The sequence below is a fragment of the Hemiscyllium ocellatum genome, chromosome 4 (genome assembly GCF_020745735.1).
Source record: "Hemiscyllium ocellatum isolate sHemOce1 chromosome 4, sHemOce1.pat.X.cur, whole genome shotgun sequence".
In the NCBI taxonomy this organism is placed as follows: domain Eukaryota; kingdom Metazoa; phylum Chordata; class Chondrichthyes; order Orectolobiformes; family Hemiscylliidae; genus Hemiscyllium; species Hemiscyllium ocellatum.
Genome location: NC_083404.1, coordinates 9,119,943 through 9,139,842, shown reverse-complemented (window position 1 = coordinate 9,139,842; position 19,900 = coordinate 9,119,943). Strand labels below are relative to the sequence as shown.

The 19,900-nt window shown below is 43.9% G+C and overlaps 1 protein-coding gene across 1 annotated transcript in view; it reads left to right on the top strand.

The window, feature by feature from the left end:
• The window catches only part of LOC132815285 (solute carrier organic anion transporter family member 5A1), a 182,737-nt gene extending 163,800 nt beyond the window's left edge, over positions 1-18,937 (top strand). The window contains exons 7-9 of the mRNA XM_060824123.1: positions 656-897; positions 12,067-12,131; positions 17,748-18,937. Coding sequence (XP_060680106.1) covers positions 656-897; positions 12,067-12,131; positions 17,748-18,205 — 765 coding nt within the window. The 3' untranslated portion in view covers positions 18,206-18,937. The remainder of the gene's footprint in view (positions 1-655; positions 898-12,066; positions 12,132-17,747) is intronic.
• Positions 18,938-19,900: the final 963 nt, after the last annotated feature.

Here is a 19,900-nt window from a genome sequence, read left to right as displayed (position 1 = left end):
CCGTTGAAGTCAATGAAGATAAAATCAACATTAATGTCACTAAGTATCACTAAACTATTTAAATAAAATTTGAGGAAAAGTTTAAGCCATTCACTCAATAAATACAGAGTTCAGGACATTGCTATAATAAAAGGCAGGTGGAATAATTCCAATATTAATCTCTGTAACACAAAAGTGAAAACAATGCTGCAGGATATAATTGCAGCTCCAACTTTGACTTTTTTAAGAAAGGTGAGGGAGAGAAACCACAACTTTAAATAAGTATTTTTTCTAACATTTCCTGAAAGAAATCTTGGGGGATTTATGATTAAAAAGGGCAATTTGTATGTAAAGGAGGGATAACTATAATGTAGTGTAAAAGGATAACGACTAATGGAGAATAAGCAATATCTGAGGTAGTGAAATAGTGGACGTCCTTCCAGTAATTGAACTTTTCTTCCATATATCAATAAGTTCCTGCTATTTTCTTAAGGAATTGTTTTATTGACATGTCTGTGTTTAGCAGGAAAATGATTGAATTATGTTACAGAACAGCTGCATAGGAGTGGTACCACTTTGTGCAGTAGCTGTCTCGAGAATTCCTGCAGTGACTGAAAGAAGACTAATTAAATTAAAAGAGTGCTCCTCTTCCTGAGTCTCAAATATGTTTTTACAGATGAAGAACTACACTGACTGTGCCTGTGTTCAAAGCCGGCAGGTGATAACGCCCCCTACAGTCGGTCAGAGAAATCAGCTCCGATTGGTCATTGTGAAAACTTATTTGAATGAAAATGGCTATGCTGTGTCTGGCAAGTGTGAACGGACGTGCAACACACTAATCCCTTTCCTGATATTCCTTTTCATCGTCACGCTCATCACAGCTTGTGCACAACCATCAGTAATCATAGTAACACTCAGGTAAGATCCTGTAACCATTAGACTGAAGTCAACTAGGTGTGCGAATGCAAAAGATTGTATCAGAATTGTTGTGGACCAGATGAGACTCCCTCAAAATATTTTAAGAAGATAGCCTAGACCCTAACCTTTTCAAGGCAAATGTAAAGTGCCATGTCCCAGATATAATCCAATCAGTCAAACTACTCGACATTAAGCAAAACACAGTTTAATTAAACACTGTCTTAAAATATTAGCAAAGAAAGAGGAATTTAGAATAACTTCATTCTATTGGAAAACTTAACAGAATAATAGATACAGTAACTGTTACTAATTAACTGCTCCAGTATTGTAACATCCCATAAACACAACCTTTGGCAAAACAGCAAATTCAGATTTTGTCTCCCATTCCATCCAGCAGCCCAGGAAGAGAACTCCCAGCTTTAGGCTGTAATGGAGAGAGGGAAAAATAGCTTCCACTTCTTCAAGGCCACAACAGCAACTGATTAAAGCTGATCTTTGATCTGTGAAAGCTTGACCACACCCATTCAGGCTGCTTCTATTATAGAGTCATAGAGATGTACAGCACGGAAACAGACCCTTCGGTCCAACCCGTTCATGCTGACCAGATATCTCAACCCACTCTAGTTCCACCTGCCAATACCCAGCCCATATTCCTCCAAACCCTTCCTATTCATATACCCATCCAAATGCCTCTTAAATGTTGCAATTGTACCAGCCTCCACCACTTCCTCTGGTAGCTCATTCCATACACATACCACCCTCTGTGTGAAAATGTTGCTCCTTAGGTCTCTTTTACATCTTTCCCCTCTCACCATAAACCTATGTCCTCTAGTTCTGGACTCCCGGATCCCAGGGAAAAGACTTTGCCTATTTATCCTATCCATACCCCTCATAATTTTGTAAACGTCTATAAGGTCACCCCTCAGCCTCTGACGCTCCAGGGAAAATAGCCCCAGCCTGTTCAGCCTCTCCCTGTAGCTCAGATCCTCCAACCCTGGCAACATCCTTGTAAATCTTTTCTTAACCCTTTCAAGTTTCACAACATCTTTCCGATGGGAAGGAGACCAGAATTGCATGCAATATTCCTACAGTGGCCTAACCAATGTCCTGTACAGCTGCAACATGACCTCCCAACTCCTGTACTCAATACTCTGACCAATAAAGGTAAGCATACTAAATGCCGCCTTCACTATCCTATCTACCTGCGACTTCACTTTCGAGGAGCTATGAACCTGCGCTCCAAGGTCTCTTTGTTCATCAACACTCCCTTGGACCTTACCATTAAATGTATAAGTCCTGCTAAGATTTGCTTTCCCAAAATGCAGCACCTCACATTTATCTGAATTAAACTCCATCTGCCACTTCTCAGCCCATTGACCCATCTGGTCAAGATCCTGTTGTAATCTGAGGTAACCCTCTTCGCTGTCCACTACACCTCCAATTTTGGTGTCATCTGCAAACTTACTAACTGTACCGCTTATGCTCGCATCCAAATCATTTATGTAAATCACAAAAAGTAGAGGACCCAGCACCACTCCTTGTGGCACTCCACTGGTTACAGACCGCCAGTCTGAAAAACAACCCTCCAATACCACTCTCTGTCTTAGAGGATTCTGAGAGATAAGACGTACTTGCATTTGGAAAGGCAGAGTTTGATTAGGAGTAGTCAGCATGCTTTGTGCATGGGAGATCATGCCTCACAAACTTGTTCGAGTGCTTTGATAAAGTGACCAGGATGGTTGGCGAGGGCAGGGTGGTAGATGTAGTCTGTATGGATCTCAGTTCGGCCTTTGATAAGGTCAGCTACTCTGAAAGGTTAGACTGAGGTGCCCTCCTCAACACCGATGTCAGAGAGTGATAGAGACGTACAGCATGGAAACAGACCCTTCGGTCCCATTCGACCCAGATCTCCCTGACCCCAATCCAGTGCCGTTTGCCAGCACCAGTGCTGATGCTCGTTGGAGAGCGGTGAGGCGTTCGGACAGTCTGCTCAGGGACATGCCAACACGATACAGCCTCTCTCCCTATTCCACGGGGAGGGGGGGAGGGTCTCGAGGTAACGCCTCGTGCTGACCGCTGCCTGATGGACTGCTGGACCAAAGGTGCTTTGCTTTACGAGGGACCGGGTGATACGGAACGGTCTGAATACTCAACAAGGAGGGTGCCAGTCCCATCCCACACAACCCCAGGGAGACGGATTGAACCTCAGTACGTGATGACACTTGTTTGCGTATCCAGGGTCGCGCACCAAGATGGGTCTGTCATTCAGAGCTTTTTCTGTGGGACTTGGGCTGGGTAGCCTGTTCCTAATTGCCCCCGAGAAGGTGAGGGTGAGCTGCCTTCTAGAATCGCACCAGTCTCCTTGCTGTGGGATGTCCCACAATGCCGGAAAGAGGGAATTCCAGAATTCTGGGCCAGTCACCGTGTGGGAATGGCGTCACTTTTCCAAGTCGGGGGTGGGGATTGGCTTGGAGGGGAACTTGCAGAGGGATTGGCTGGTGTTCTCAAATACCCGCTAATTTGTTCCAATTTCTAAAAAAAAACCCAAGGCTTCACAAGTTGTTTACTCTGTGGTTTTGGTAGCCTGCTTAGTGCCTCTCCTTTACAACCTCTCTTCCAAAAAAAAGGACAAAATAACCTCTTATAACCACAGCATCATCACAGAATATACTCATCAACACATTTCATTAATTGTCATATGATGTCCTGGTGAAGGTTTTGGTGTAGATCAAGTGATGTAAAGTTGATTAATCCTTTCTGTCACATGAATCAGTCAGCATCCATTTAGGCACCTCCTGGGGTAAACTTTCCAAGCTGCCTTTGAAATGGAATGACCACACCATGTGTGTCTCTCTCTGTCCAGGTCGATCACATCTCCCTGTACCTGCTGCTGACAATACTGTCGTGAAGCAAGAACTTAAGAGCAAGTGTACTATTGTGTACCACTCAATGTATCCATGGTGATTGCTGTCACTGACATTTCATTCTTAATTCTTTATAAGAAGTCAATGATTGGCCAGGACTTAGGCATTTCCCAATTCTCGTCCTTGTCTAACAGTAAGCTGACTATAATCTACATGCCATTGCTTCTTCAGTGGTAATCAGGGAGACCCTCACATCACCTTCATTGGGAAAGGCTGGCTGAATCGAGGGCCAATCAGGATATTAATTGATTATTGGTGGATCTATCCTGGGATCCCTAGCTTAAGAGTTGCCTGTCAGTCAGACACTGTCAGTTCCTTGAAGCCATTAGTACCACCAGGAGAGCGGTAGTATCAGGTGACAATGTGATATCCTGCTGCTGATTGAATACCAGTGGAAATGGATTGTGGTCCTTATGTTGGCAATAATTCCTCACTAAAGAGCTTTAGTTGGCGTCAGGGCAAGATGTCCATCCATGAGCCTTCCCACTCAGGACTAAAAGGTGGGTGAGAAGCAGGAAGGTTGGGTCCCTAGTCTGTAACCTCTGACACAACTGAATGCTGTCCCATCTCCAAACCTGCCTCAGGAAAGGTATTAAATTCCACTTGTAATGGCTGGTTTGTTATATACATGAGTGATACCGATGAAAATGTAGGGGAATGTTAAGAAAATTTACAGACGACACCAAGCTTGATGGAGTGATTAGTAGCGAGGAAGATGATTGTAGGTGACAGGAGCATATCGATGGGTTGGTCAGCTGGGCAGACCAGTGATAGATGGTATTTGACCGTGTTAGGTGCGAGGTGATGGACTTTGGAAGAAGAACAGGGTGGACGAATGTTTAATGAATGGCAGGACAATGGGTAGGTTAGAGGAGCAGGGGGGGTCTTGGGGTAATTATTCATGGATCCCTGAAGTTGGCAGAGAACCTGAATAGGATGGTTAAGAAGGCATAAGGAACACTTGCTTTTGTTAGTAGTGACTCACAGTATAAGAGCAAGGTGGTAATATTGGGGTTATACGTGGTGTTGGTCAGATGACGGACTGTCCTTCATGAGGTTGTACATGAGCCATGCGTACATGCAATTGTGATTAGATGAGGATTCCCAGAGTATGCTACAGTGAATACCCATCGAGGTTTGTACCAATATACAAGACTACCTTTTGGGGTAACATCAACCTGTGCCCTTTTTCCAGTGGACCAGGAGAAGTGACCCACTTGGGTTGCAGAGTTGACAAATCCAACACCAATTGGAAGATAAAGTGAGGGCGATCAAAGGAAGATACACCCAGATATAGAAGGAAGGTTTGGTGGTCATCTTTGCTGTGAGAAAGTTTCAGCAGTACCTTTATGGACATAAATTTGTAATAATAACAGACTATAAGCTCCTGTTAGGGTTAATTAAAGAGGACAGGGCCGTGCTGCCCACAGCTTCAGGTAGAATCCAGTTGTTGGTTCTTATTCTGATTTTGTACAATTACAAGTTGGAACACCATCTGAGAGGCCAAGTGACAAATTGCCTTGAGCCACCTCCCACTGGATGAATCCATTCTGGTTTTATATTCTCTGGGGGAGGCATCCTTCTGGTCACCGCTGACTATATCAGACTTTGGATGCAGAAAGATCCGATCCAGGCAAAACTGAAACAGCTGGTGGTGATGGGGGAAACTGAAGGGTCATCCCAACTCTGGACCCAGAGAGACCAGATCACAGTAGAGGACGGCATATTATTATGAGGAGCAGGATTGTCCCAAGGAAAGGCCAGATACTGGCTGAACTCCACCAGGGTCATCCAGGGGTTTTCAGAATGAAGATGTTGGTGAGAAGTAATGTCTGGTGGCTAGGATTGGATGCAGACATAGCCACATTGATAGGGCTGTGCCCAGACAGCCAAAAAGGATAAAAACTGCCTCCAGCAGCTCCTCCACATTCGGGGGAATGGCCAAGTAAACCCTAGACTTGGTTAGACATCAACTATGTTGGTCCTTTCATGATGGGGTCCATGTTCTTAGTCATTGTGGATGCCCACTCAAAGTGGCTGATTGTACACAGAGTTCATTCGTCAAACACAGGGTCAACGTTAGAAAAACTACACACAACTTTTGCAATACACGGGCTCCTGGAAGTGTTGATCACAGATAACAGGCCATTGTTTTCCAGCAGGGTTTTTCAGTATTTCCTAGTCGAAAGGTACTCGATATATAAGGACAGCTCCATACTATCCATCATCCATTAATCTGGCAGAAAGAGCAGCCTGAACTTTGAAGGCAGGCTTGAAGAAACCCCCTACAGCTTCATTAGATACCAGACTATCCCGGTTCCTATTTGGTAAAAGGACCACCCCACATGCAGCTCCAGGGATGGCTCCAGCAGAGTTGCTAATGGGGAGAAGACTCCACATCAGGTTAAATCTGATCTTCCTGGAACTGGGGGTGAGAGTGAAATGGCATCAGGACTGACAATGCCACAGACAATATCTGCCAAGCAAGAGAGACAGTTTACTTCATGGGATAAAGTTTAGTGTAGGAATCATGGGAATGGCCCTGCATGGGTAAGAGGCATGGTCAACATGAGATTGGGTCCGGTGACACACACAGTTAGAGTAGGTGCGATGGTCCTGAACAAACACATGGAACAAATGAAAGCTGCAAACTCTGAAACAGTGAGGGAACAAAATGTGCCCGGCTCCTTGACAGCCTTTCTGACTGGTCTGGAACTTGTGGGTTCTCCCTCTCTGTAAAGCATTGGAAATACTTCTGAATCTGAGATTGACACAGCGGATATCACAGACTCGATGCCTTTGCCACCTGAAGATGAGAGTGAATTTCTCCCAATATGCTCCAAGTGCAAGAGGTGGGCTACTGTGCATTAAACACCACCTGTGTCAGATGCAGTGTTGGAGGACCCTGACTCTGTGCTAAAACGCCGCAAGAGGAGCTACAAACAAGACCAGCCAGTGAACCTCATAGAGTATGGATTCCCTGATTGGGGCTATTGGTCTGCTCCTATCAGGGAGCCCTGGCTGACAGATATAAACAGGAATGTCAGAGGTTCTGTTCACTCTGATAGCTGGCTCTGAGGAATCCGGATCAGTCTCAAGGACTCTCCACGTATAAATAAAAGGTGCCTTGTGATGGGATCTTGGCGTCTGTGGAATTATTTCAACAACCAAATAAGATTTAACTGGGTAAGTTGGGTGTGGAGGTCTCCCATTACCTCCATGAGCAGTAATGCTCCTTTTGGGAAAAATGAAGGATTGTCTCCTCATGGGGAGTGAGGGGCCTGATGGGCCAATGTTTCCTGCAGTGAGACATTGGAAAGAACTGAGGATGATGAAAGTGGATGGAGGAACAGTTAGTGGTGCTGCATGAGCAGCAAAGATGATTATGTATCCTCAGTGAGTGAGGAGAAAGTGCAGAGGGCAGGCAGGGTTAGAAGTTTGAAAAGATGAAATGGGTGGGAGTTGTTGAGTGGACATGGAACCTACATTAGTCAGAGCTGTAGTTTATGCACATTGGTGAAAGGTGTTTGTAGAGTGAGAGGCAACCTTGTGGTCTCTGGTCAGATTGCATTTGGAGTAGTATGAGCAGTTTCAGGTCTCATATCTAAGGAGCAATATGCTGATATTGGAGGGAGTCAGGATTAGAGTGGTACTGGAAAAGCACAGCAGGTCAGGCAGCATCCGAGGAACAGGAAAATTGAGTTTTGGGGAAAAGCCCTTCATCAGGAACGATGAAGGGCTTTTGCCTGACATGTCAATTTTCCCACTCTTCAGATGTTGCCTGACCTGCTGAGCTTTTCCAGCACCACTCTAATCTTGACTCGAAACTTCAGCATTTGCAGTACCCACCTCCGCCTACCTGATGATGGAGGGAGTCTAGAAGAGGTTTACAAGAATGATCCTGGGGATGAAGGGCTTGTCATATGAGGAACAGTTGAGGAGTTTGGGTCTGTACTCACTGGAGTTTAGGAGGATGAGGGGGAGATCTGATTGAAACTTTTACAGAATACTGAGAGGCCTGGATAGAGTGGACATGGAGAAGATGTTTCCACCAGTAGGAGAGGCGCAAGACCTCAGGGCACAGCCTCAGGGTGAAGGGATGACCCTTTAGAACTGAGATGAAGAAGAATTTCTTCAGTCAGAGGGTGTTGAATCTGTGGAACTCATTGCCACAGAAGGCTGTGGAGACCAAGTTATCGAATGTATTTAAGACAGAGGTAGATGGGTTCTTGATTAGTAAGGGGATCAAGGGTTATGGGGAAGGCAGAAGAAGGGGATTGAGAAACATATCAGTCATGATTGAATGGTGGAGCAGACTGGATGGGTAGAATGGCCTCTGCTCCTATATCTTATGGTCTTTGGGCCTGAGTATGAGGTATCGGAGAGAAACACAGAAGATCCTTGACCTTTCTTCTCACGCGGCTGGGCATTCTGATTCCCCTTGGGCAACGGCAAGGACCTTAACTTTGGTTTGTGCCATGGCTGGTTTGGTCTGAAGGTGTGACCTTTCTGGGGAGATCCATGGGAAACGAGACTCTGTCTTCTCTTCGTCTCTGGCACCTCCAGCTCCCTGTCCTGGAGAGTGCGCTTGGGGATGACTGTCAAACAGCGCAGTGTGAGGGGCAGTTTCTGGCTCACAGTGTCTGACCCTGGATGTAGTGGGCGCTGAGGCACAGAGGTACCTGTGTGAAGAATGAAACATCCCACCAATGGTCAGTACCTCTGTGGAATCTCTTGAGAAAGGCGGCCAATATAGCCCAGTTATTGCTGATGAGGTGAAAGCAGCAGATTATGTGAACAAGATCATTCAGAGCCATGGTGGACCACGCAAGATAAACCTCACTCAACAAAACATTCCAAAAGAAAATGGAAAAACTGCAGCCAGTCTTCGTTGAATGGACAATCTTTCAGGATAATAAAAACCGAAAGAATTGCGGATGCTGCAAATCAGAAACACGAACAAAAATCGCTGGAGAAGCTCAGCAGGTCTGGCAGCATCTGTGGAGAGAAAACAGAGTGAACGTTTCAGATCCAGTGACCCTTCCTTAGAACCATGAATGACTTCAATATGCCCATTTACTTTTCCTTTAAAATGACTGTCTTTTTTACTCTCAACTATTTACCACTTAACCTGCAACTGAATTATGAAACAATTTAACTAAATAAGCAATAAAATCCAAATCAGAAATGAAGACAGAAGTTGCTGGAAAAGCTCAGCAGGTCTGGCAGCAGAGAGAAATGTGGAGAGAAATCAGAGGGAACGTTTCAGGTCCAGTGACCCTTCCTCGGGACCCTCAATGTTCTGAGGAAGGGTCATTCAACCCAAAACATTAAGCCTAATTTCTCTACACGGATACTGCCAGATCTGTTGAGCTTTTCCAGTAATTTCTGGTTTCTTAATCATGTAAGTGTAGCAAAAGCAAACAAAGCCATGGGAATCTCATGTTGAGGAGCCAAAAAAGTTTGTCACTATTAACAGCACAGAGGCACAAGCTTAAAAAAAGTGACTGAGGTAGCTGAGATATAACGAGTTCCTGAATTTTCCACAGCTTCCAGATGCAGCATAGTGACTGCAAGCAGAAGTGATTTGGTATGGGACATTACTAACAGCTGAGAAGGAAGTTGTTTTGGATCTGCAGTGACATTCACGAACCTTGCTTGTCTTCATTCCACCTGAACACCTCTATTATGAAATTACCCGCAAGCCATTTATTACTTCCCGATATCAGCTGGCAGTGAGAATTCTCAACATGCTTGGTCGTCCAGTTGGTCACATGCTGGTTACGTTACTGAACGAGTAATCTTGAGAATGTGAATTCAGATCCCACAATGGCAATTTGATGTTCTGAATTTAGTTCAGAAAATATAGAAATAAGCAGCTGTTATCAGTTTAAAAAAGCGAGACCACGGATGAGTCAGACTGCTGTAAAAACCCAACTGATTCATTTGTGCTTTTCTGGGAAGGCATTTTCTCCTCTTTGTCCGATCTGACCTCCATGTGATGCCATACGCACCAACGTAGCTCTTCCCAGACCTCACGACAGACTCAGTTTGGACATAACTGCTGTGAGGAGAAAGTGAGGACTGCAGATGCTGGAGATTAGAGCTGAAAATGTGTTGCTGAAAAAGCGCAGCAGGTCAGGCAGCATCCAAGGAAAAGGAGAATCAACGTTTTGGGCATGAGCCCTTCTTCAGGAATGCATAACTGCTGTGAAACAATCAGGAGAAAGTGAGGACTGCAGATGCTGGAGACCAGAGTCAACGTGTGGTGCTGGAAAAGCGCAGCCAATCAGGCAGTATCCGAGGAGCAGGAGAATCGACGTTTCAAGCATGAGCTCTTAATCAGGAATTGTGAAAGGATGTCCATCAGGCCATCGAGAAGTGGTTTTCCCAGAAAGAGTCTGAAACTGAGAACGGACATTTTAAAAAATACTATTTTGAATATCTTTCATTTGACCTAAAGTCATAGAGATGTACAGCACAGAAATCGACCCTTCAGTCCAACTTGGCCAACCAGATATCCCAACCTAATCCAGTCCCATTTGGCAGCACTTGGCCCATATCCCTCCAAACCCTTCCTATCCATATACCCATCCAAACACCTTTTAAATGTTGCAATTGTACCTGCCTCCACCACATCCTCTGGCAGCTCATTCCATACACGTACCACCATCTGCTTAAAAAGTTGCTCCTTAGGTCTCTTTCATATGTTTCCCTTTTGACCCTTAACCAATGCCCTCTAGTTGTGGAATCCCACACCCCAGGGAAGAGACTTTGTCTATTTACCCTATCCATGCCCCTCATGATTTTATAAACCTCTATAAAGTCACCCCTCAGCCTCCGACGCTCCAGGGAAAACAGACCCCAGCCTATTCAACCTCTCCCTATAGCTCAAATCCTCCCACCCTAGCAACATCCTTGTAAATCTTTTCTGAACCCCTTCAAGTTTCACAACATTCTTCTAATAGGAAGGAGATTTGAAGTGCGTATAATATTCCAAACGTGTCCTATATATTCCTAACCAATGTCCTGTACAGCTGCAGCATGATCTTCCAACTCCTGTACTCAATACTCTGACCAATAAAGGAAAGCATGCCAAACACCTTCTTCACTATCCTATCTATCTGCGACTCCACTTTCAAGGAGCTATGAACTTGCACTCCAAGGTCTCTTTGTTCAGCAACTCTCCCTAGGACCTCACCATTAAGTGTATAAGTCCTGCTAAGATTTGCTTTCCCAAAATGCAACACCTCGCATTTATCTGAATTAACAACCATCTGCCACTCCTCAGCCACGGGCCACGAAGCGCTGTAAAATACCAGGGGTTCAGTTAGTTCAGTTGGCTAGACAGCTGGTGAACGATGCAGAGTAATGCCAACCGTGTGAGTTCAGTTCCTACACGAGCCAACGTTACCACGAAGGACTCTCCATCTCAACCGTTCCCCTTGCCTGAGATATGGTGACCTTCAGGTTAAACCACCTCCAGTTAGCATGCACTCACTCTCTCTGTCTCTCTCTCTCAAACTCAATATGGTCTGGGATGACTATGGTGACTGTAATACTTGTACTAGTGTTGTGATGCCCATTTCAAGCATGTGATTTTTAGATGTCTAATTTACAGTGTACTGCTTGCCACATTACAATCTGAAACTAGGATACACGCCTCAGGAGTCAATGTTTGGACACATTTGCGTAAGTTTACAGTGAGAAAGTCATGTGCTTTCCTGTTTATGCATACAGGGTAATGCATCTCATTGCAGTCCTGGGGTTATCTAGCTTTTGACAAGTGACATTTTTACAAAACTCTATTTTGCCCATACATCTGTCTGCCTTTACATTTGACATGTCCACGACATTAGCAACACACTGTTCCTTGTTCTGTTTTTCCAGTGAGAGAATTAAATCATTGATGATGCACCACCCAAGGAGGGAGGAAACATTCCCTCCCCATCCCTTCCTCAGCTGTAGAACAGAGAACATGGAGAGCTAGGAGTAAGCCATTGACATTTCTTTATGGCTGAAAATTGCAGGAAAGGAATGAAATTTTAAAAAGTGGTGAAGAAAGATGTGGCGTGTAATTTATAATGGCCTTTGCAGGCTGGACGTTAACCCCACAATATGGCATCCTGTGGGAACATGAGGATTCAAACCAGGGCTTAGAAAATTAGATCTCTGTGCCTTCAACACACGTTTCATTGTTCATGATGTAATAACACAAACTAAATTAAATACTTTCCTGTTTTAGGTCTGTAGAAGATCAAGAGAGACCTTTTGCTCTGGGAATGCAATTTGTTCTGTTACGAACCCTTGGTAAGTGACTAGTTTCTTGTATTCCTGTCATATTCCCTACCATCCAAGCCCTAGATATTGTGACAGTCCCACACTATATTTGGAAAGTTAAAATCCCCTACAATTACAACTGTATTATTCTTACAAGTATCTGCGATGTCCTTACATATTTGCTTCTCAATTTCCTGTTGACTTATTGTGGGGTCTATTGTATAATCCCATTAAATCGATCATCCCCTTCTTATTTCTGAGTTCCACACGTAGCTTCACTGAGCAATCCCTCAGAACTCCCCTCTCTAGGTACAGCTGTAATGCTTTCCTTACACATCCCCTTCCTCTATTGCACCTTCTTCTTCTATCTTTCCGACAGCATCTAACCCTGGAACTCAGGTAACTCAAAGGAGGAAGGCCAAGGGGAGGGGTTTGTAGAAAGAATGAAATGCATGTTTACACCATCTGCAGCTTGCAAATTGTGTGTGTATGTACCAGTGTGTGTGCGTGCACGTATGTGTATATGTGTGCGCGCATGCATGCATGTGTGTGTCTGGCTCTGTGTGTGTGTGCACACATGTATGTGTCTGCATCTGTGTGTATGCACGTGTGTGTGTGCATGTGTGTGCATGTGCAATTGTGCATGTGTGTGTGAATATGTAAGCGTGTGTGTGAATGTATGAATGTGTGTGTGTGTGTATACGCGTGTGGGGCTGGGTCAGTGGGATGTGAGGAGGATGATGGATTCAGCTCTGCCACTGGCTCAGTGATGAGAGTTCCAGTGCTTTCAAGCAGTATCTGCTCCATTGGGTAGAGGATATGCATTCACACCTGTCCCTTCCCTGTTAGATACTGCTTTCTCCAGCTGTTCATCACCTCCTCTTTCAAGAGAAAGGAAAGTATAGTAGGAAGTGTTGTGTGATGTTATCATTGAAGAGCTGACTGCATGCACAGTCTGTCAGGTGTGGGTGTGAGACTTACAGCAGTGCTTATTGTGAGGTGAAGCTATGAAGTTTAGGTATGAATTGTGATTGATAATGGTGATTGAAAGTGATTGAATGAAATTCCTGGTGCTGTTAATGGCATTGGAAGATGCATTCGCTTTCCTTACACATTCCCTTCCAAACCAGGTCTTCAGGATTACGCTTATGACAGGAACTACAGCCACTTTCTGCTTCTGTAAAGTTTCTGTGGGAAGCTTTTTGGTCCCGTACAGGTCGGGAACCTCTGTTCCTGTCACTTGCAACCAGAACATCACCATCGTGGTTTTGAACAGGCTTCCTCCCTCATGGTGACAAAGTTCAGTGTTTCTTTGGCTGCAACCAGTCCCAGAATTTTCTCCAGTCAGGTTGTAGCTATATTTTAGGAGCTCCAGCCTGTGTGGTGGTTGTGTGCACATGCGTGGGCCCTTTTTTGAGTTACACAGTCATTGAAAAGAGTGTTGGCTCGATGGAACAGACGTAATCCAGCAAATGGCATGATGTTTGTGTTTTTGAGTGGTACATAATTGTGGCCAAGGCTTTTATAATCCGACAAGCTGCTGAGTGGAAGAAACTACAGATACGTATTAGCCGTGTGTTTGGGTACCACAATTATGCCACCATCTGTCAACACCTTGTACTGCACCCTATGAATCGAAGTTTTACTGATTTCATTCCGGAGTATTGGTGACTGTGTTCTGGCCCAGCTCAGGTTGATATGGAGAGGGTGGTGGTGGTACACCAGTGATGCCCCTGGCCTAGTAATCCAGAAGCTCACACTCTAGGGGTCAAATCTCTCTGTGGAAAAATATGATGCTTGAATACAAAAAAAAAAGAGGCAACTAATCTAGTGGCAACTGCAAGGGGTCCTTGATTTTTGAACATGATCCCATACGCTGGTGTAGTTCTAATGACCTGAAATGCAAGCATTTCCTGAACTTAGCACCATGCATGGCAACATTATACACTTTCCACTGCACTTGAGTACATGTGACAATAAAATCTAAATCTAGATCTTATAGACAGCTCCTTTATATTGTACATTGTATTCCAATTTACACATGGATTGATTCATGCATTGACTCCAGGACAGTCTCGGTCACTGCCCATCTTTACCCAACCATTGATTGTTGTAAATAGTCATCTGGGTAACTAATGCCCTGTCATGGAGAAAATCTGTCATCCTTACTTGGTCTGGTCTACCTGTAACTCCAGACCAGTATTAATGTGGCTGACTGACTACTTCCTTCATGGGCCAGGGATTTTGCAGGCTGGGCCAGGCATCTATTTCCCATCCCTGTTTTTCACCTGAACTGACTGGTGTTCTTGAGCCATTTCAGAGGGCAGTTAGGAGTCAGCAACATTGCTGTTAGTCTGGAGTCACACTTAGGGATGGATAATAAATGCAGGCCTAGCCAGTGGCACTTACATCCCCCTCAATTAATGGAGAAAAGGTGCTGGCTGGTCACCTTCTTGAGCCATTACGGTCTTTATAGTGAAGTACTCTACAATACCTGGTACCTGGGATGGTCCAGGTTTTGACCCAGTGAAAATGTGTGAATAGTGCTGTGTGACTTTGACGACAGCTTACAGAGACAGTGTCCTATACATCTGCTGGCCTTGTCTCTCTGGGAGGTGAAGGTCCCAGGGAGGTGCTGTCGAGGAAGCCTTGAGGAGTTGTTGCAGTGTAGATTACACACATTGAAGCCAGACTGTGGAAGGAGCAAATGTTTGAGGTGGTGGATCAGGAAATCCCAATTCAATGTTTTAGTGCTGAGATGATAGCCATCCAGCTATAAGCAACATCTTCCTTAGTGCTACATTTGACACAAAAGCATGGAGAGTTTTACTCCTACTTTTCACAATGGCATGGTGGCTCAGTGGTTAGCATCATTGCCTTAAAGTGCCAGGGACCTGGAGTTGAATTCCACCTGCAGGTGACTGTGTGGAGTTTGCACATTCTCTGTGGGTTTCCTCTGGGTGCTCTGGTTTCCTCACATGGTCCAAAGTTGCGCAAGTTAGATGGATTGGCTGTGGGAAATGCAGGATTATGGGGATAGGGTGAGGGTAAGTCTGAATGCGATGTTCTTCAGAGGTTCAGCGCAGACTTGATGGGCTGAATGGCCTTTCTTTGCACTGTAGGGAATCTGTGATTATTTGTGGAAGAATCGCTTTGAGTGGAGTGGTCAGCAGTTGTTTCTCTGAAGCTACAGCTGGTTAAAAGGCTTTAATGTCACATTCTGTGATAATAAAAGTGCAATTTTAGGTATGGCTTCCAGCTTCTTTAACTGAAGTTTGCACTTAATTATCCTAAAGTGCGATCATGAATTACACATACACCAAAATGTAAAGCTTTGAAAATTTAGATGATCGGATCGCAGTCAAATGTATAGCATTTTTTTAAAATGTTTAAAGTTTTAGAAGATAGATACAGCTTGGAATTCAGACTGTAGAGTTGCTGTCTACAGAAGCAGCAAGCCCTCCAAGTGGAGAGGGCAGTGTCTAAAGGAGAAAGACAACTGAGCGGTATAGTTTAAAGACAACTATCTCTCCCTCAATGTCAGCAAAATGTAGAAGCTGGTCATTGACTTCAGGAAGTGGACACACCCCTCTCTGTATCAATGGGGCTGAGGCGGAGATGGTCGAGAGCATCTAGTTCCTGGGAGTGATGATCACCAACAATCTGTCTTGATCCATTCACATTGGTGATATAGTCAAGAAACACACTAGTGTCTCCACATCCTCAGGAGGCTAAGGAAGTTCAGCATGCTGACAAAGATGCACCATAGAAAGCATCCTATCCAGACCAATCACAATGTGGTATGGCAACTGCTCTGTCGCAAGAAATTATGGAGCGTTGTGAACACAGCCCAGTCCATCATGCAAACCAGCCTTCCATCCATTGGCTCCATCCACACTTCCTGCCACCTCGGGAAAGCAGCCAGCACAATCAAAGACCACTTCCTCCCTGGTTATAGTGTCTTCCACCCTCTTCAGTCGGGTAGAAGATACAAAAGTTTGAAAACATGCACCATCAGATTCAAAAACAGCTTCTTCCCCACTGTTATAAGACTAAGAACACCTCTCATATATGAGAGTTGGTCTTTCTCTGCGCCTTCTCTGTAACACTATATTCTGCATTCTGTTCTATTACCCTGATGTACAGGTCTGATCAGCCTGGTTAGCAAGCAAAGCAATACTTTTCGCTGTATCTTGGTACATGGGACAATAATAAGTCAAATCAGATCAAATTGAATGTAGCTCCTCGGGCACCCCAAGAAGCAGCTCATACTGAGAAGGGTAATATCACAAATGGTGGCTTTTTAGCCAGTGTCAGATTGGGGGACAGTGTGTCCTGATTGCTGCTGTGTTGTTGTTTTCTCTGTCTCTTCCTGCTGCAGCTGCTACAGCTTAGGTGTTGGGTGGCAGGAATCAGGAAACCAGGGTAACAGAAAGGAGGGTGGTTTGAAATGTACCAGCTGTAATTTACCACAGATGGCAGGATGAGGATGAGCTGGGAGATGAGAAGGGTAATAAAACGATCAGATTGTCATCTTCGATGTTCTCAATGACAATGTTGATGTCAAGCAATCACACAGTTTCAACAACTGTATTGGAAGACAAGCATCATGACAACATGAGTAAGCATAGAACTCAAACAATGTGCATATGTTTGTGATATTGTAGCTTTGTAAATAGTGCTGTGGATTTACTCAGCGGGTTGTGAGTTCATGGAATGCCCTGCCAGTAGCAGTGGTGAACTCTTCCTCTTTATGGTCATTTAAGCGGGCATTGGATAAGCATATGGAGGTTATTGGGCTAGTGTAGGTTAGGTAGACTTTGGTCGGTGCAACATCGAGGGCCGAAGGGCCTGTACTGTGCTGTATTTTTCTATGTTCTATGTTCTATGATAAACTCCAAGATACCTGCCTCATCAGAACATCTAATTGTGCTACATGACATGGAATAACATGTAAACCGCAGCAGCATCACTCACTTCTGTATTCCCGACGGAAGATTCCACCAATATTGCACAAGGCCACTTTGGAACTGTCAGCACTCATAATAACAATAAATAAATAATAATTATGTCAGTAAATTATTTCATAGCAAGGAATTGTTCTACATTGCACAAAGTAAGTTATTGGGAGTTTTGTGAAGAGTGATTCCGCCCCCTTTAAATTCAGTGAAATGGCATCCTGTTGGTTTCTACACAGGTCGCTTGCAGTTTGTCAATGGACAGTGCTCCTGTTACAGGTATCCCCTGCTATCCCAAAGTAGAGCATTTCTCTGAAACCTTTCGCAAACCAAAATGGCATAAAGCGAAGAAGCATTAACTTATGTGGAAAACTTTCGCCCAATCTCGTAAAAGCGAAAATCCTCTTCGGATTTCTTTCGGTTCGCGAAAACAGGTGTGAAAAAGTGAAGTGGCGTAAAGTGAACTTTCGAAAAACAGGGGATACCTATACATAATTTTTGTCTAATTATATTTATCCAAACAGTCCAAGTTAGACTCTAAACTCCTTTGTGACTTGGGTATTGTCCAACTTTTCTGCCATTAATTAGTTTTAAATAATTTGTTAAATAACTTGTTGTTAAGTTGTTAAATAAATTGCACAACACACAACTTTCCTGATTGGAACATAACCTCTTCTGTGCCTTCCAGCTTACATTCCGACTCCAATCTACTTCGGGGCTGTGATCGATACGACCTGCATGCTTTGGCAACAGGAGTGTGGTGTGATTGGCTCCTGCTGGGAATATGACGTCACGTCATTTAGATTTGTCTACTTTGGACTGGCAGCTGGTCTCAAGTTTGTCGGCTTTATTTTCATCTTTGTAGCCTGGTACTCAATCAAGCATAAAGAAGACAACTTGCAAAGGTGGCGACGTACAGCCTCACACATAAGCACTGTCAGTGAGCTGATCAGTAACCCAGGGACCCAGCACAACTATGCACAGACTCGGTCATGTCCTACCTTTCAAACAAGGGCTGAAGACAATGAATATCGAACAGAGTCTGGACCAGTCCAGCGGGTAGCACAGACATTTCCTGGGACACTCCAGGAGGCAGGAAATTTCAAAGCCAAGAACACACGAGATGACATTACAGTTCAATATTGATTGAATTCAAACTTGAGCCACCTTGGGCGCTAAGTTGTCAAACACAAATACTGATGGTGGTTTTGAACTTTAGTTCTTTGACAAAAAAAAAACACCCTTTGGGAAGTTTCTCCAGGTAAGCCACAGAACCGGTGCCTTTTTTTTTAGTTTGAAATGGTGACATACACCAACCAGATAAACCAACCACAGTAGGCTGAAGGGCCAGATACCTCAACAAAATTAAGAGTCTCAGATACCTTGTATCTTTTTAACCTTACGGAGTGATCATTTGCACTCATGCTCTGAGTCAATTTTACGTCGGTTTTTGGAGGAATAAGGAACAGAGACAATTGGTGAACATGGAGGGAAGTTAAAATAGAATCAGCGTGAGACATTTTTGCTTCGAGAAGCTTCCACATAATTTTTGATTAAATGTTATTTTGATCTGTTCGAGGTGATGTGTTAAAAATCTTTTGTTTGTTCAAACTGTCCGTTATTGCAGCTTCCACTGGGAATATGGTGCTGGGGCATAAACTACCATTAAGGCGAGCAGGTCATATCAGAAACTAGCTGCCTGTCAACTCCATCGTGATTCCATAAGTTGTGACCAGTGTTATTCAATTGGCGTGTTGAAAACCTACCACAATTCCTGACTAATAAATTGTGTGCAATAATTAAGGCGATTATTTAAAATCCTGAGAAATATTTTGCAAGACGTCATATTGTAAAACCTTGTAAAGCTAAAACAGAAGTTGCTAGCAATTGAAAAGAAATTCAGAGTTTGACAGTCTTGTCCTGTGTTCACAATATTTTCTGTTTTCGTTTTCGATATTTATAATGTTGACATGTCTAGTGCCTTTGCAGGGTGGGCAGAAAGTTAAATGCCAAGTCTTACTAGTTTTATCCCTTTGGGAGTTCAGTAGATGGTGGTATAATGACCCACTTCTGAGCAGGAGGACCTGGACTCACATTAAGACGTTAATGTTATAAACTCTAGCACTCGGGTGGCAACAGTTGGTACAGCCAGGATAACCCGACAGTGAAAACCTTTAGAAATGGTTGAGTAAAATAAAAGAAAAATTTTTAAAAATTGCAGATGAAACATAAAAACAAAGAATATTGCGAATAGATAGCAAATTTTATCTGCATTGAAAAATAAGAAAGAGGCACAAATCTTTCAGGTATGAGCTTTCACTTGATCTCGAAAACTATCTTTTGAATCCTGGCCTGTTTTGCATTTTGAATATCTTTCTGTATTTTACAGAAGTGGATATTGTGTTTTCTATAGGAAACCAGCTAATTACTTCCTGTGGAACAAGATAAAAGATAAACTATAACTATGAAGCTAAATAAAAATGGGTGCAGACTATTAAGCTGTGGCTAAGGTTACTCTGCCTAACCCACATGTGTAACCCAGCTCATTGACATCAACCTGATGTGGGACTTAGTTAAGCACAAAAGGATCAAACATTTCTGGGCTGTTTCAAGTAGATTTCTGTTTCAAGTCAGACAGGTCAGCTTGGGAAGAGCATCGGGTGCAGTCATCTTTATAAAGGAGGGACCCTCCTCATGTTTAATTTCACAAGGAGGAAGGGCTCCGTATAAGGGAGAGTAATGAAGAAAGCACCATGGAGGTTGTGATTATTTTTTTTTCAGCAGGGATTCGTCAAAGGGATGTTTTCTGGACATCCCGCTAAATTTGACAACAGGATGGCA